The sequence below is a fragment of the Aricia agestis genome, chromosome 8 (genome assembly GCF_905147365.1).
Source record: "Aricia agestis chromosome 8, ilAriAges1.1, whole genome shotgun sequence".
In the NCBI taxonomy this organism is placed as follows: Eukaryota; Metazoa; Arthropoda; class Insecta; order Lepidoptera; family Lycaenidae; genus Aricia; species Aricia agestis.
The window spans coordinates 6,599,347-6,618,070 of NC_056413.1; the positions used below are offsets into that span (position 1 = coordinate 6,599,347).

Below are 18,724 nucleotides of genomic sequence, written 5' to 3' on the forward strand. Positions count from 1 at the left end.
TGCCCTTTAATTTACTATACAACAGAAAAAAATATTCAATACCAGATGACGCCCGCAACTCTGTTTGGCCAAATTTCGTTTATCGCACGGGAACCGTACATTTTTCCGGGATAAAAAGTATCCTATGTCCTTTCCCGGTGCTCAAAGTATCTCCATATTATCAAATATCAAAATCGGTTCAACGGTTTGGGCGTAAAGAGGTAAAAGACAGACAGACATATGGATTATGGATATATAACTAGATGTTGTCTCTAGCTGCCACATTTTTTGCTCCCCAAATTTTCCAGATAAAATATAATATCTTCGGGCAACTATGTACTTAACCAACACTGTCCTAAACCAAATCGGTTCAGCGTTTTGAAAATAATAAGATAACTTGATAGGTATTTGTGTAGATTTAATATCAAATCTACAGTCTATTTAATTTTCGTTTCGAATTTAACACAAACAAACAAATATGTAATGTCGTTTTGTCGCCTTCTTGAAGCTTATGAAATTCGTCACTTCACAGTCCACGTGTTTGACCGACAACGAGGAAAATATGAGGTCAATGAGAAACGGTTACCAATTAAGAGCTGGCTCTCGAGCCGGAACGATCATTCGCTCGACGTCAAAATTTTATCTATACGTTAATCAAAATGTACCACGGCCGCTGCCGAATAAATCTTAATTTTGTGAGGCCGCAGCCTTTAGGTGAAAATTACTCGAGCCTTGGTTGCAGTAAATAAAATTATAGCGCCGTTTATGTGAAGTAATTTTGCACTTACATAAATAGATAAATACCACTCAAACGATCACATTATTTGCTTTAGACTACGTTGTTAAAGATATTTGGAGTTTTTTAGTTTTCTATGGACACAAGACTTAGTTGCGGACGATACTAAATGTGGCTTTCCGATCTTTGTCGCAAAAATTTAAACAAAATGCAACTTTAAGACTAAATGTATTTTCTGACAAACATCCGAAAGCCACCTTTAGTATGAACTATTTTCACTTACCACTTATCTTACATGCAAAATAAAAGAAATGTATGCTACATATTGTTACGGTACATGGTATACGGACACGTAGTGCCATCTAGCGGCAAACCAGCGAAACTGATCAAGCGACACACTACACATAAAGCCCCTACACGAAACTAGATGGCGCTAGGTGGTACATGCTCCAGCCTCCTAGAAAGTTCCCATATTGTTTACTTGTTTATATGAATCGGGAACTTTCTGGAATTCGTCTCGCCATATAAAAAGCCGCAGGTAGACGGCCCGGCAATTCAGTTCAGTTCGAACGATCGTCAAGGCGATTTCGGAGTGAAGACAAGTGATCAATAGTGAGTGAACCAGTGAAACCTGCGACTTGGCTACGACCTAGGACAGTGATAGTGCTTAGTGTTTTGGACTTAGTGCTTAGTGTTGTGACCTAGTGTGTCCTTGTGTGATCTGGACTTAGTGAATAAAGTCTTCAAGAGAGTCAGCAGGTCTTTCTCTCCAAATCCTCGAACCCTAGCACGTAACAATAGATCCTTCCTTAGAATTAAATTGTAAAGCTGTCTTTAAATTAATTTAATTGTAAAGCAATCATTACATACGTTAACTAAAGTTATTACAGCCCAGAAGCAATATTTTCTATACTAACTGAAGGGCTCTACCACCAATAACGTAACCAGCTAATACTATTTGATATTTTTGCTCCATCGTTTGTTTTAATTAATTATAAGAAACCAATTAATTATAAGATCCCTTTCCGTCCCAGGATCGAGTTACACAATTGGTTTGGATAGGTTTACTTATACTGCTTATATTTATACAATAAACGCTGAAGTTAATATAAATTAAGACCTAAGGGTGGGGGTTGCACCAACTTACTTTAACTATAACTTTAACTTCAATGCAAAATGTCAAATCTTTGGTTAAAGTCAATAATGGACGCCATATTTGACGATAACCTTGAGCTCGACAAGGCTTTAAATGAACGTGGCGAAAAAAGGAACTAACGCTGTCATCATACAAAAACGCCAATTTTGACAGTTCTCCTTTACCAGCAGAGCCCCCGCCCACGTTCATTTAAAGCCTTGTCGGACCAGCTGTCACCTGTCAAATTCTGTGGTCAAAGTAAAGGTTAAAGTTCAAGTTAGCCTTAACTATAACCATAACTTTGACCATAACTGTAACTATAAGCACGCCTCTGGTGCAACCTACCCTATAAGTTTTATAAGCAACTTGCTGTCGAAAATAGTTGAAAACGGTCGTACTTTTAAAAGAAAGATGTCCGTTTATAATTCACTATTAATAAAAATGCGAAAGTGTTTCTGTCTTTCTGATTGTCTCCCTGTCCTCTTCCCGCTTAAACGACTGAACCGATTTAAATAAAATTTGGTATAGAGATACTTTGAAAGACGGGGACTGATGAAGATATTTGAGAGAATACTTTCGAAGGACGTAGGATAGTTTTTCTCGTGAAGTACCCACGAGCCTACTGCCTGCCTAGCATACGCCAACGAGATATCTCACTCTACAGACTACACGTTTTCTCGATGTTTGATGGTTTGTCTCTTCATCTCTATTGACCCTGGCATGACAAACATTTTTTCTCGCGTAGATCTATCATCGATAACACATTTTTATAGAGCTTTGTCGAGATAATGTCGAGATTATGATATTATGAGAGTTTTAATTATCTCGAGAGTGAGATATCTCGTTGGCGTATGCTAGGCAGGCTGTCCTCTTCCCGCTTAAACGACCGAACCAATTTAAATAAAATTTGGTACAGAGATACTTTGAAAGACGGGGATTGATTGAAGATATTTGTGAGAATACTTCGAAGACTTTGAGTACTTTGGAAGGACGTAGGATAGTTTTTCTCGTGGACACTGGCCTACTGGGTATACCTCTGTACGGTTTCTGTGCGAAAAAACAATTTAGGCGCAACGGAGTTGCGGGCATTATTTTTAAAGATTTTAGACGAGACGTTCAATTATCATTTATTACTTACGTTTCGCCATCCCATGATTAATTTGTTAAGATACTACACTCTGACAGGCGGAAGGTTGCAACCGAAAACACATATTAATTAGCAATTTAAATCGTACCTTCGGGGCGCGGGTAAATTGGTTCGTAGATGTTTTACCTCCCACACCACCTTTATTCCATTGTCATAAGGTATAATTTCATAGAAACTAAGGGGTAAATCTATATATTAATACGCGAGTGAAAAACTTTGTAACCCTTTTTACGAAAAATGGGGAAACGTAGGTGCATGAAATTTCTCACAGTTATAGTTTATATGGTGAAGGAGTGCATCGAGCTAATATTATTTTAAAATTAAGCTTTTATCATATCATTTAACAAATAAAACGTTACACACACTACGACACTACTACTAGGAAAAATGACAGATTTTTGAGTGACAAGCCTATACATACGAATTATACTCTTTTATTTATGGTTGAAGTCTGTTGACAACAAGTTGACAAATTGAAAATGGATTATTGTTTTTTTTATTTAATTTTAGATACTATTAGACAATGCTTAAACGGCCAGTCTGAGATCAGCTGAGTCCCAGAGACAAGAATAGAAAAAAACTATGAAGTCAATATTTTTTACAAAATATAGGTAGTAGTCCTAATGTCGTTGCAAGTAAGGTCGAATTTCGACCATTGGGCGATCTCTAGTAACTGTAATTATTCGCATGTCTCGTTAATGAGTAATTATCACACTTCCTTCAGTAGAGGTCGTTGGTTAAGATAAGACGTATTGGTTTCACTGCTTTAAGGTTTTCACGGTTAAATATTTTAGATTCTAGAAGTTTGTCATGATTATATTTAAGGAAGTAAATATCAAATTTAAGGAGGTATATCTGCTAAGGTACTACATACGGTAGTAGTTCGTGATATTTTAAAAGTTTTACAAAAATCTGTGTTAATTTTTTTGAATACGGTACTTTTAACAATTCCAAATAATAGTTTAAACGAATTGGCTCTATGTAGAGAGAAGTTATCTAAGGTATAAGTGCCTACAATAATGTAGCGGCAATAGCTACATTCGTTGTTTTCTATGATTGTAACATTAACTATTTTGTAAGGAAGTTCCATGAATTACCTGACGAATAACTAAATAGGGGATATAGTTACAGGAACAGGCCGTTTAATATGCGTCTGAAGGGTTAACATAAAAACATTAAAAGGAAAGATGGACATACTGACAGATTTAAGTGACAAAATGGCGGATTACCCTTGTCAATCAGTCACTTCGTCTATTCTTCCGTGGAAAGAAACCTTTTCTATGAAAACCATGCTCAACCTGCTATGGCCTGCTCCTTAACCTTTATTCACAGAAACCTCACATCCATCTATCTCTGTCTAACTCGCGTGTTTTCGCAGGTGCGCGACAGGGACACGCTGACGTCGCTGGCGGCGCGGTTCGACACGACGCCGTCGGAGCTGACCAAGCTGAACCGCCTCGCCACCCAGTTCATCTTCCCCGGACAGACGCTGCTCGTGCCAGATAAGAGAAAAGGTATGTAGAATATGTTGGATCTCTATAGCTATACAAGGTAACAAAACTAAGTGATAATACCACGAAGCTATTAGCTTCATGGATAACACTTCAGGGTGTATAATGTATATGTATTAAATTATAGAGTTCACTGTGAAAGAAGCAGCGCTGAAAGAGCAATTTTTTTTTTTGCGATTTGTATGCGCAAGCGCCCTTGCGACGGGAATTTTCCCATACAAAAGTAAAAAAAAAAAAACTCTTTCTGGGCTGCTACTTCCACAGCGAACTCTATATAATAGGGGACCCATACAAACCCGAAAGTAACTATTATCACTTGGTTTTGTTACATCCTGTAGATGGCGCCAAACTCCATGGCGCCAAAGATTATTTATCACGCGGGATCCGTACATTTTTCCGGGATAAAAAGTAGCCTATGTCATTTCGCGGGAATCAAAGTATCCCCATACCAAATTTCAGCAAAATCGGTTCAGCGGTTTGGGTGTGAAGAGGTAACAGACAGACAGACACATAATAATTTTATAATATTAGTAAGTATGGATGTTGGATCTCCATAGTAGATATATATGTGTATCAGCAAGAGATTTTCACTGGGCAAAAGCCTATAAAGATATTATAATCCTAAGCTATATTATTTTGTAGCTAAAGACCTTATCCCACCGTTTTGGAAAAGCTTTTTGTAGCTTTTTAAAGTTTTTGTAGCTATAGAATATAGAACTATAGAATATAGATGCTATTCTTTGCTATACAATTTAGATCATTGGCATGTGGCTTAGGTTCCGTAGCTATCTCCCACCAAGCCAGTAGCCACTCCAAGGCTTTGTAGATATATCCCACCATGGCACCATTTGAGAAAGGCCTACATGATGCTATCCGCGTTGTAACCATAAATGCTTACATAAAACTAATGTTTTTGTAGCCTTAGGCTCTCTCCTACCGCTATTAGAAAAGCGTACGTAATTTGTAGGTATATTAAACAAGACTTCAAGACAAAAGGAATAAAGAAAGTTGTAGGCAGTCTGTGTAATTTAGGTACCTTTATTCCAAGAGCAACTCGTAGAATGAAGTGTACAAAAAGTCTAAAAATCTACCATGGTCCATGACGGATTGAGTAAGCGAGAAATCGGTTTTTCGCAACCAACCTTCGATTTTTACCTCTTGTTGCTATTGACCGAAGTATTCGGAACTAATTTAAGTAATTTATATGAATTTATAAAATAACTAGATGACGCCCGCAACTCCGTTGCGCCAAAACTCGGAGATCGCGCGGGAACCGTACATTTTTCCGGGATGAAAAGTATCATAATATGTCAAATGTCCATTTCCGGGTCAAGTATCGCCATAGCAAATTTCATTAAAATTGGTTCAGCGGTTTGAGCCTGAAAAGGTAACAAACAAACGCACTTCGCATTTATAATATTAGTATAAGATGATATTCGAATCAATATTTTAAATCTCAATTTTAAATCAGCATCGCATGCCATGGTCGCATGTCAAATGCTGTGTATACTATACCTACTATTCTGTATACTATTGTGTTTACTATAAATTAAAAAAAAAAACTAAAAAAACAAGTAGGTGAGGTGCGTTTTATCGCAAGTTTCCGCACGAGGTATATTTGTATGGAATTTCAATTACAAGAAGTGCTCTCAAGTTCTCCATACAAATGTACTGTGAATGGCGACGCCTTTCCACGTTTCTTTCTAAAACACCCGCACTAAAAGCTACGCCGGCTTGGAATTAAAAACCTGTGTTTGTACCTCTAAGTTTCTTACTTCTATTTCTTAGTTCTATGTTACGCATTCTAACTAGTCTCTTCTATTCGCGTCAAAAGGGCTATCTATATACATAAAAATATGTGTCGATCTATATAAATAAAAATAAATTTTAAACACTGTTATTCTCGCTAAAACTATAGAATGGGTGAACCGATTTGGCTTTTAGTCTAGAAATATATTCCAGGGAAGTTTTATATTACGTGGAAAGAGATACGAAGTTCACCGGGTCATCTAGTTTACTATATTATTTTTCGTGTCTGTCTGTCCTTCTATTACCTCTTCGCGCTAAACCGCTGAACCAATTTTAATAAAATTTTGTATGGAGATAGGGTAAAAATTGGAACGTAAGTAATAACGTAAATAGTTTTTAATGGGTGTCCGGGGAAATAGCCATATTTCGGCCAAATGTCCGGGATTTTTGTCGTGCTAGACCGGCGACGGCAATAAAGGTGATGGCAACCCTAGTCCTGGGAAAGGATAAAGGATATTTTTACCCCGGAAACGAATTTGCACACCATGGAGTAAACAACATACCTAAATGTAAACCTTTTCGGCAGTCAAAATCTGGCTAAATCTAAATTCTTGAGACCTTGGCTACTACTTTAATGTGCAGATAAAATTACGGAAGCTTTAATATTATCAAATTTTACATCATTCACAAGGTCTTTATTTTTTAATATAATTTACTTATTATGTAAAAGGTCAAAGAAAATAATGTTAGTAAATATAATGTTAAGTTAAAACCCCGTTCGGGCTAGTTCGGGTTAATATTATTGTTTGTCAAAACTCAAAACAAATATTTCGTTTTTTATTTTATTTGGATGTATAAATGTTCGTTATGTAATCGTATTTTTTCAATGTCGCTCTATCTTCTCATGCATAATTATTTTATTCACTATTCAGTGTCTTAATTGCGTCTTTTACATATTTAAAATAAAATAAAAAACTAACATTAAACGTAATAATTAAGATAGAAATATTATAATTCAACCCTAACATTAAACCCATACCGTAACATAAAATATAAAAAAAAATACTGGTAAAATATTTTCAAAAGAATTTACTGCAACTAGTGCACCGACTAATCTACGTCCTAAAGTGGGTTCAGTTTTATATTACCTCACAGATTCTATGGATGACCCTTAAAGTCTTCGGTATAAAGGTGGTAGAGTTTGAACGCGCTGTAGTGTAACCTAGGATAACCTCAACTCGTTCAGCCTTGAAGCTCGCGAGTCGTGACGTTTTAGTTTTTTTTTTTCTGATGCGAACACAAGCAACGACAGTCTTCAATTGCCTGTAAGCGGCGCCGCGTGTTTTAAATATAAATACGCTTAAACTCGTATTAATTGTGTCTTACAATGCGCAGTTTTCAGTGTGTGTCTAATGAGAAAGATACTGTTAGTTTTTATCGAGCGCGATAAGTTAACAGATATAATGTACATTTCGTTGTCCGACAATGTTCAGTTTTGAGTTTCTGAAACGCTGGTACAATGGTACGTTTATTGTGATGTAGTTTCAATTGAAGTTATTAAAATGTGACCTCTACCACCTCTACTCGTTAGATTATTTCTGTATTGTGAAGATGTTTAACGATTGTGACGACAAGTTGTAAAACATGATAGTTGAGTATAAATGCACTCCGGCTTCAGTGACATACTGGTGTTAAGCCACGTCGGACCTTTTCAGACCGAAAATTGCAGGACTTTCTGAAATCGGATTTTCGTTGTTTCTGAAAACGGATTTGTGGCCGACTTTCGTGGATGCTAAATTCTGTGCTAAAAATCGGTCACCGATTCTTTGACGTGTACAATATACAATAAACTGAAGTATTTACACGGTTTGATAAGCAGGTTGTTATGGTTGTGACAGATGGTGATAAGGAGTCGGACGGGCCGTCCGAGAGCGGCGATAACACATCCGAGTCCACGCAGAGCGCGCAGAATGAGCCGGCGCAGGAGAAAGGTGAGTTCATGCTTACAGCTTACTGAAAACTGCAGGTTTTTAAACTTACTGAAAACTTACTGGAGTTTTTCATGACTACTGAAAAGCGGAACTTTTCATAGTTGAAAGTGGAGGTTTTGTACTTATTATTATAAAAGGAGGATTTCTTAAGTTACTGAAAAGTAAACCGTAGGTAAACGCGCGAGAAATAGAAATAGATAAAACGACTACGATGGATGGATGGACATGTATACGTCATGTTTTCTTTCAAATCACCAATCTCTTTCAAATCATCAATCGCTCAACACAGGGATTTATTGTTTTGCTACTTAAATTATGTAGTATTTTGAAGTTACTAAAAAGTAGAGTTTTGTACTTACACCTCAAAAGTGCAGGTTTTCACACTTTCTGAAAAATACAAGTATTTTTTATAACTCAATAGAGTTGTAAAATAACTAGATACAGCTTCCTCTTACTTCCCAGCTATACACGTTTTAAATGTTAATATATTGAGATGTTTTGCATACATTAAAATAAACTTGCGATATAAATATCTTTAAAGTAAACATTTTTTTTTGTGATTTCGGTTATTTCTTGCGGTCAAGGCCTAAATGGTGATATAGTTAGACGTAAGAAAACATTGTCTTTGGTCAGTACAATACTTGATTTTTAGGCAGTCTATAATCTAAAATAAATAATAATTATTCAACGATAACATCTCTGTTCTTCACTAAGGAAGCATTAATTTTACAGGAAAAATATCTGTATTTTGCACTTCGTAGGCCACGAATAATTGGACCTATTTTAATTATATTTAGCACAGGTGTACAGATTAAATGTCAATAGACCACGATGTTAAGAGCGATAGATCTGGCCTCAGTTTACCTTAGTAAACTCTACCTACATTCCTCTACCTATTTAGAAATAATCGTAAGTATTTTGTAAAATAATAACGACTATTCATAATTTATTTATTTACTTATACATAAAAGTACTAGATAATATACTTAGTAGGGACGTCAACATGAATCCAGCCCCCCCCCCCCCCCCCTCGGTACGCCCATGTACAGTAGTTATATGAAATTATAGATATGTATGAAATAAACGTGTCTCCATATTTATCCTGTGTTCGTAGACGAGTAAAACCTAACAACTAGAGATGTGCCGATCATGACTTTGACCGACTAGCCGACTAGCCAATTAGTCGGCTGCAAAGAAGCCGACTAATCGGCTGACTAGTCGGCCAAGCCGATCATGGTTTTGGAAGTTTCCGTTACGCTTTTTTAATGCTGTTTCGCGTCGCACACGCCGCCTGCAAACGTGTCGAATCGTGTTAAATATGTTTACTTCGCGTACTTTATTTTCTTTAGCTATGATACAGTTGATGGTTATCATTAAATATTTCATGTACATGAAATCTCGATTTAATAAGGGAGATCGCAGACGACAGACTTTTTGTGCGATCGAGTCTGCGGCGCCCATACAGTCGGCATGGCCGCGCCATGGCCCATGCCGACTGTATGGGCGCCGCGCCGCAGACTCGATCGCACAAAAAGTCTGTCGTCTGCGATCTCCCATATATTTACAAAAATAATTTATTTACTAGCAAGTAATTTCAGAAACACTTCATTTAAATTTTAATATATGTAAGACTGATTGTGTGTGTTCTAAACACATTATAAATAATAATCAAGGTTTTTCTTTAATATAATTTCAATAATAGCAAAAAAGTAAAAAGCCGATTAGTCGGCGCTTTTTGCCGACTATTCGCCGACTACAAAAGTGGCCGGATAGTCGGCTTTACCGACTAGTCGGCACATCTCTACTAACAACAGTAAAGTTCTAGACATTCCGTTTTTTCAAACAATTAAACTCCCAATAAAAATTGTTACGGTGCGTCCACATTTGTATCATGTGCGCGATCAGATCTCCGTCGCGTCTCATCGAAGCGTATCAAAATGATACGCGTATCATGATACGCCCCGATCGCTATTAACCGCGTATCTGATACGTGTCGTAACTCGTATCAAATACGCGCATGACGGCAGAATGATCTAATAGGCGTCCACACTATGATACGCACGATACTTGATACGGCGCGGCGCGATGATCGCGACGGAGATCTGATCGCGCAAATGATACAAATGTGGACGCACCTTTACACGATGCACAATTTGCGTATGTTCTCAACTTTCCGTATACTATGACGTCTATTTACGACTTTGTTAAGAGCGATATGGTTTACATGCAACTGATAGTGTTTTTGCTAAATGTTGCTTTTCTTCTATATTTTTTTTTACTTCGACTGGGGCAAATAGATTTTTCTGATTTATCGAGTAGGAAGATCTTCGTATAATCGGAATGACTTTAGGTTGTCAGATCAGATTTGTAGCCATTAAAATTGACAACACATGTTCCCCAGTTCTTAGCCTACATTCATGTAGTTTTGATAGGTTTCAATGCAGCCTTCATTATTATTCGTCTTTTACGTTAAGATAGCGTATACGTTTTAAAAGTTTATTATTTACTAAATTTAACGCCTCCGTGGTCTAGTGGTATAGAGCGCGGCTCTTGACTCGGAGGTCGTGGGTTCGATTCCCGCGTTGGAAACATGTTATTTCCAAGTTTGGTTAGGACAATGCAGGCTGATCACCTGATTGTCTGACAAGTAAGATGATCCATGCGTCGGATGGGCATGTAAAAAGTCGGTCCTGCGCCTGATCTCTCGCCAGTCGTGTCGGTCGTCCGTCCCACTGGGTTATGAGAGTAAAGGAATAGAGAGTGCTCTTGTGTACTGCGCACATACTTGGGCACTATAAAATTACTCCTGCGTAGCTGGCCTGGTTTTCAATGAAACCGGCCACCGTCACCGAAACCGGTGTGGGAGCTATTATTATTTACTAAATCTATATATATAAAAGAAAGTGGTGTTAGTTACACTACTTATAACTCAAGAACGGATGAACCGATTTGGCTGAAAATTGGTGGAGAGGTAGCTTAGAACCAGGAGACGGACATAAGATACTTTTTACAACTAGCTGTCCCGGCAACGTTGTTTTGCCTTATAAAGTATTTCACAATTCGCCCATATTATTTTATTGAAGTGACTAAATAAGTATGGCACCGTGGCAACGTCCAACGCTATCCCGTCGCACAAACAATGGTCAGTCGCGAGTTGTAATAATTTACTATTATTTATTGAACAAATGCACTTATCAATATAAAAAGTGGCCAGTAGCCGATTCTCAGACCTACTGAGCACATAGATAATAATCGGCCAAGTGCGAGTCGGAATACATTTTGGATAATGTAATATATGTTAGAAAAAATATAAGTAAATTTAAAGTTAAAAGTGACATTCACTCTAGGAATACTAGAAATAAGCACAAGCTAGATATGCCGGTGATCAGACTTAGTAAAGTCAGTAAATCTTTTAAAGGTCAATGTATACGCCTTTACAACAAAATCCCAGAAAACGTTCAAAATCTTTCCATTAATAAATTTAATAAGTAGTTAAATAACTTTTTTGTGCCAAAGCCTATTATAAGGTCAATGATTTCATAAACGATGGCACACCTTGGGAATAGGATGGCTTCTTGCAAGGCTACTTCTTCATTATTATAGGACTTACAATATGTGGATATTGTATATAATAATTACTTACAAAATTGTAAACTTTATTTTAAAAGATTAATTTTTTTCTCACTTTTTTTGGTAAAAAAGTGGGCCCCGTGCGAGTTTCTTACGCCGGTTCTTCTCGCCGGGTTAGTTCCCGAACCGGTGGTAGGCATCATGTAGGACATTCTGAAAACATTTATTTTAAATTTATTCAGAAATAAAACAATTTTGATTTGATTTGATTGATTTGTACAAAATGGCGTCCACGCCATGCCGCGACGACGCTGCGCTGTCGCGACGTGCACGCCGCGCAATCGCGTCTGCGCAGTCGTGTCGCTTTCAAATCGCTCGCTAATCGCCAGTGTGATAAGGCACTAATATGAGCGAAATCATTGAGATATAAGTGTTAAGTACGTTGTATACTTTATATGGCAACGGGCGAATAAATATGGCAAAACAACGTTTGCCGACCAAGCTAGTTATTTGATAAAACTGAGACATTTTATGGTTTGTCACATTTAAGTTTAAAATAAACTTTTATTTATAAATAGTCTAACACAGTTTTCGTAACGAAAATAGATGCCGTGTCGTCTCTACCGTGTATAAGTGGCTCCGTGTTGTATGAATGTGTTGAATTGATACGCTTATATTTTTATTTTAGACTTTTTTTATGAAATAAGGGGGCAAACGAGCAAACGGGTCAGCTGATGGAAAGAAACTTCCGTCGCCCATGGACACTCGCAGCATCAGAGAGCTGCAGGTGCGTTGCCGGCCTTTTAAGAGGGTAGGGAAGGGAATAGGGGAGGGTAGGGAAGGGAATAAGGTATGAGTAAATTGTTTTTACTGTTACTGTGTACTTAAAAAGGTTAATCCGCCACCAAAAAAGTTTGAGAACCGCTGCTATATAGGATAGTATAATATGTATTTTTTTTACTAGTGAGGCTGTATAGGGAATAGTACCTATATGGCCGCTGATGTCAGCCATTATTGTCAATTAGCGCCAGTTACGCGGCCTAATCGAACTAATACGATGGAAAATGCGGCCCTCATCTCCATTCTACCTGATAAAGTAGCGTGAAAATTGACCACTGGTATAACCCGCTCGTAATTTTAAGATCGCTGGGCCAAAGTAGAGAGTAATACACTATAGCTATCGATAAAGTACTATCAGATAAGTTGATTCATAGGCATATGGCGGACCTAGGTAATTTGGTCGCGTAAGAGCCAACACGGCGCGTTGCGTAATATTTTAAAGTATAGCCGGCCACACGGGCGCTGCGCCATCGCAGTGTTATTAGGAAGCAGTCTTAACGTCAACACCCCCTCCCGCTTCATCCCGGGGGCTGCTGTCCGTCATGTGTGCGTTGCGACGACGCAGCTTATTTATATGTAAAACAACGCAACGGCAGCGCTGCGTCGACGCAACGCTGACGCGAAGCGCCGTGTGGACTGGCACTTAGGTACGTCAAACCGACTAAATGAAGCAGGTCCGTCAACTGCCTATGAATCAATTTCTTCGTTGGTACAATAGCTACCAATAACTTGTCATCATCTGATCGTGATTCGTGATCTTCCAATGACGTTGAATCTGATTACTCATCTACCAATAACACCTCCTTGTGCGCGTGCACCCGTAACGCCTGAGCGTTACGGGTCTCTTTGGTGGGGCCAAGACTGATCTTGGCCCCACCAAAGAGACCTAAAAACACTGCGCCTAATTCCAAAAAGTCAGGATTTCTCCAAAAAAGGACGAAAAGACTATTATTAGAGATGTGCCGACTAGTCGCCGACTAGTCGGTAAAGCCGACTATCCGGCCACTTTTGTAGTCGGCGACTAGTCGGCGAATAGTCGGCAAAAAGCGCCGACTATCCGGCTTTTTACTTTTTTGCTATTATTGGAATAACATTAAAGAAAAACCTTTATTATTAATAATGTGTTCATATCACACTCAATCATTCTTACACATTTTAAAATTAAGTGCAGTGTTTCTGAAATTACTTGCTAGTAAAGAAATCATTTTAGGGTTCCGTACCCAAAGGGTTAAAACGGGACAGTATTACTAAGACTTCGTTGTCGGTCCGTCTGTCCGTGTTAACTAAGTGAGTAAGAAGATAAAAAAAGTGTTACGGAAACTTCCGAAACCATGATCGGCTTGGCCGACTAGTCGGCCGATTAGTCTTTGCAACCGACTAATCGGCTAGTCGGCTAGTCGGCCAAAGTCATGATCGGCACTGCATCTCTAACTATTATGATTTATAATGATTATATTATTTTATATCTAGGCCGGTATAAATAGTCAGTACTCAAGATACATCTCGGTCTCAAAACACGGTTCAGGCTCTGTGATTGGTTGGCTGTCAAAATTTGGACCAATCATAGAGCCGAACCGCGTCTTGAGACCGAGCTTGCTTCAAAAAAGATATTTTATATCTTTTTTGATGCATATTTAATTTTTTTAATTGATAACACTAGTAACCCGAAAAATAATAGTAATCTACTGATATGATTAATTTTATCACTCGACTTAAAATACTAGCGTCATGTAATTTTGGACTACATTCTTTATAATCAATTAACGTAGATTTCTAGAGCAATTTGATTATAAGATTTTTGCATTTTTACTTTAAAGTATATTATATAGTAAGTACGTATTAATGGCGTGAGGTTCCTATCGCCATCTCTTACCTCTGACGAAGACAAATCAATTCTCTACTTATTATTATGCAAGCTGGGCAAGACGCAAAACCATTCATCTCCATGACAGGTACGAGTGGGTTCTGTTATAACCCCATTTTATATAATTTATACTAGATGACACCCGCAACCAACCGTTGCGCCGAAATTCTTGTGTCGCGCTGCAACCGTGCATTTTTCCGGGATGAAAAGTACCTATTTTTTTTTTTTTTATGAAATAAGGGGGCAAACGAGCAAACGGGTCACCTGATGGAAAGCAACTTCCGTCGCCCATGGACACTCGCAGCACCAGAAGAGCTGCAAGTGCGTTGCCGGCCTTTTAAGAGGGAATAGGGTAATAGGGGAGGGTAGGGAAGGGAAGGGAATAGTTGAGGGTAGGGAAGGGAATAGGGTAGGGGTTAGGGGATTGGGCCTCCGGTAAACTCACTCACTCGGCGAAACACAGCGCAAGCGCTGTTTCACGCCGGTTTTCTGTGAGAACGTGGTATTTATCCGGTCGAGCCGGCCCATTCGTGCCGAAGCATGGCTCTCCCACGTATAAAACCTATTTCCTTTCCCGGGTCTCAAAGTATCTCTATACCCAATTTCAGCATTTAAAACGATTCAGCGGTTTGGGCGTGAAGAGGTTACAGAGAAACAGATAGACACAATTTCGCATTTATCATGTTAGTATGAAAGTATGGATATGGATGGTCCCCGTTTAACAGTCAAACAAAGATATTGTAATCATTTAACGGTTAACAAGGATTAGAGTGAACAGGTTGAATCATTAAAGTAAATACGATTTGTCACAATGACTTTATTGCAATGTTTACCCACTTCAGTGCAGGTTTCACAACATTGTGAGTTGTGACCAAGAAATAAAATTGTGTTATTGTATGATAGAGCTGTTTACTGGTCTATAATTTATATTATCTAGATCTAGATCATTATAGATGAAGCAGTTTAGTAAAAGAAGAAAGATAAAAATATACTTGATGTAGAGGGAAAATAATATTAAAACAAACTGATGAAATTTGGTATCTAAGACAATAGACATACCTATAACCTAGAGTAGAACTTAAGGAAATTCTGCCTTTTGATAATAATGATTTTATTATTGGATACTTTGGTAGTTGATACTCTTTGCACCTAGATTGCATCAGCAAAAAGCACTCACTATTGAGTCAATACTCTTTACCGGTAAGTAAGTAAATAAAAAAAAATACATAACGTGTTTAGCATTTTCTTTATAGGCGCAATAAAGTAAGATACTGTCTGATATTTACGAAATAATTCCTCATTTAAATACTTTTTCCGGGCCGAAAAGACAATTATTTGTATGCTAATGAGTAATGAGTAATGAACGTTCCACGGCACGGTGACGTTAATAAGTGAAATAAATATATTTAAATGTATTCCACACTTTCCGCCTGTTGCGTGCAGGAGTATACCCATAGTTTTTTTTATCTAAAAATGGGCTTTACGTCGCTGGGATACGGTTCTATCGCAGGTAATATAATCCTGAACAGGCTGTAGACATAGATAACGAGCGCCATTATTATACTGTTTATGTAGCTGGGTAAATAGCTCAGCACGAACCGACCTAGTAGTACAGAAACGGCAGGGAACTTTAAGTGCTTAAGAGGATACACCAGGGGCTAGAGAAATGAAAAAAAAGTACGTGTAATATCTATAGCTGTCTCCCTTACCTCGAGCCTCTACCGCAGAACGCGATAGAGACAACTGCAGAAAATCCAGAAAATCAACGATTCGTTGTCCCCTAATTCCTTCTCCAAAAATTAACCGATCTAAGTACTTTTTTCATTAAAGATTAAAAAAAGGCTTGAGCTGTGTTCCTATGTTTTGCTTTTTTTGTATAATCTAGCCAAATCTGTTTTCTGGACGTTTGAACACAGCGGAAAATCTGGCCATTTATTTGGGTTTTTGAACGTTCATATCTTATTTAATAATTAAATTATGAAAAAAAAGAAAACATAGGAACATTGTATTAGTGGTCGTAGATATTCAGGAAAAAAATTATAACTCTACTAGCATTATCCAGGGAGGAAACAGGGGACAACGTTTGTATGGAAAAAAGGGCGGTGTGGACTCCTCATAACACGTTTAATATACAGTTCTGTGACGCTCCTCGTCGTTTCGACTATATAATATTATATCCTAATAAGGGTATTAAGATCCACAACTAGATGTTTCTGTACTAATTAATTTGCATCAATATTGGTCCAGTTCAAAATCTAACGCACATTAAATTATGCACACACTCGTGCTTCGTACCGCATACGGCTATATTAACCCCAAATTATAGCTAAGTGTACAATTACAGACTAGGTTATAATAAAATAGTCATTGAAACTATTTAGTATTTACTTTTCAGTTTACAGTGTACTTTATGAATCATTGCTTCATAATACTAATATTAGCGCTGAAAAATACTGGCAAGTGGCATTGCTGTAAGGTTGCCACCCTTTCTAATTTTTTTCCACCAAAGGACGCAACTTTCAATTTTGCAATTATTACTTACATATTTTAAGATCTAAGTTTCATGATAAATTAACTGCGCAGTTTTATTATACTGCTCAATATTGATAAACCTGCCTATTATTCATTTAGTATCTTTTACAATATTTAGATTTTCTGTTGGAAAACTGTCAGGTTGTTGTTGAATTATTCGATTTTACAAAATAGGCTCAGGCTTCAGTCTCGAAACTAGCGGGCAGTAGGGAGGAAGCGGCGGCGGCGCGTTAGCATGTATAGATTTACATGGATTATGGATAAGTTGTCTCGTACGCCGCGCGCCGCTTGGTTTTCGAGGCCTGTCCATATAAATCTATACATTGGAACACGCCCCGCTGTTCGCTGATTTCGAGACTGGAGCATTTTACCATCACATCATCTCACCACCTTTTTGTAGGAAACTCCTCCCTCACTATCGTTATTTGGTTTCTATAAAAACCCGGATGTGAACTCTCTTTTGACTATCTTTACCTACAATGTTTAATCTTAATAGCAATAATCATTCCGTTTCCAGAGATCCTGGACAGCCTGCGGCCCGTGTCGCCGGAGGCGCCGGCCAGCACCGCCCCGCAGCGCTTCCTCAAGATCAACGTCCGCCATATCACTGATGGACAGGTATGTTCTAGATTCTAGAATATTCTTTGCTTTATCACCATTAAGTGTAGCGTAAGTGTACATGGGCTAAATAATTGCTAAAACTTGATTGATTCACCAAGGTTTAACCATGTTGTCTTTTCGAGGAGTCTTCTTTTAGTATGCCATGGATGATGGACGTCTCTATACCCTCGCAAGTTATAAAAAGTCGTACAATGAGCCAAAGTCAATTGGTACTATGGCAAGTTATAGCTATATTCAGTGATACATTATTGTTCGAGAAATACTATCCTAAAATCGAACTCAACATGCAAGATACGAGAATCGAGACCCAGAAAGAAAACATTGCCGCACGAAAAATAACCGCGTTATTATTCCGCATCTGACCCCATAAAACCTCCGTTTGAAAAACGAACTTATATTTCTTCGGGCGCGTTTAATTTGCCTCCAGGACATATTTTATTAGTTCGCTCGGAGGCGCATGAGTAGGCAATAAAATTGGACCATTATTCGTCAGCGAATAGAAATGTCTTTTGGAATTTATTATGATTCGTGTCTTTCAATGGTCTGCGGTTTTTGAACTTTTTCTTATAGTTGGGTATGTAAAAATAATTTACAATTTTGAATTCTATGAGAGAGATGCTCGTGTCGTTTTTTTTTTTTTTTTTTAATGAAATAAGGGGGCAAACGAGCAAACGGGTCACCTGATGGAAAGCAACTTCCGTCGCCCATGGACACTCGCAGCATCAGAAGAGCTGCAGGTGCGTTGCCGGCCTTTTAGAGGGAATAGAGTAATAGGGGAGGGTGGGGATTGGAAGGGAAGGGAATAGGGGAGGATAGGGAAGGGAATCGGGCCTCCGGTAAACTCACTCACTCGGCGAAACACAGCGGAAGCGCTGTTTTACGCCGGTTTTCTGTGAGAACGTGGTATTTCTCCGGTCGAGCCGGCCCATTCGTGCCGAAGCATGGCTCTCCCACGTATAAACGTCGTGGACCCTATAAGGCTGCGTTTCCACCGGAGATGAGCTAAGCTGCGTTGCGAGGAATGTGTTTTACAAGAACCAATAGAATCG

General features: G+C 38.3%; 1 protein-coding gene across 10 annotated transcripts in view; it reads left to right on the forward strand.

Annotated features, from left to right (window-relative positions):
- The window catches only part of LOC121729604 (TLD domain-containing protein 2), a 208,107-nt gene that overhangs the window by 145,208 nt on the left and 44,175 nt on the right, over window positions 1–18,724 (forward strand). For 9 of the 10 annotated variants that reach the window (XM_042118170.1, XM_042118172.1, XM_042118171.1 and 6 more), the window contains 3 exons: window positions 4,376–4,511; window positions 8,156–8,248; window positions 17,572–17,672. In XM_042118170.1, the coding sequence (XP_041974104.1) occupies window positions 4,376–4,511; window positions 8,156–8,248; window positions 17,572–17,672 (330 nt within the window). Of the gene's footprint in view, window positions 1–4,375; window positions 4,512–7,581; window positions 7,780–8,155; window positions 8,249–17,571; window positions 17,673–18,724 lie in introns of those variants that run through there. The other variant, XM_042118174.1, reaches the window with a different exon arrangement.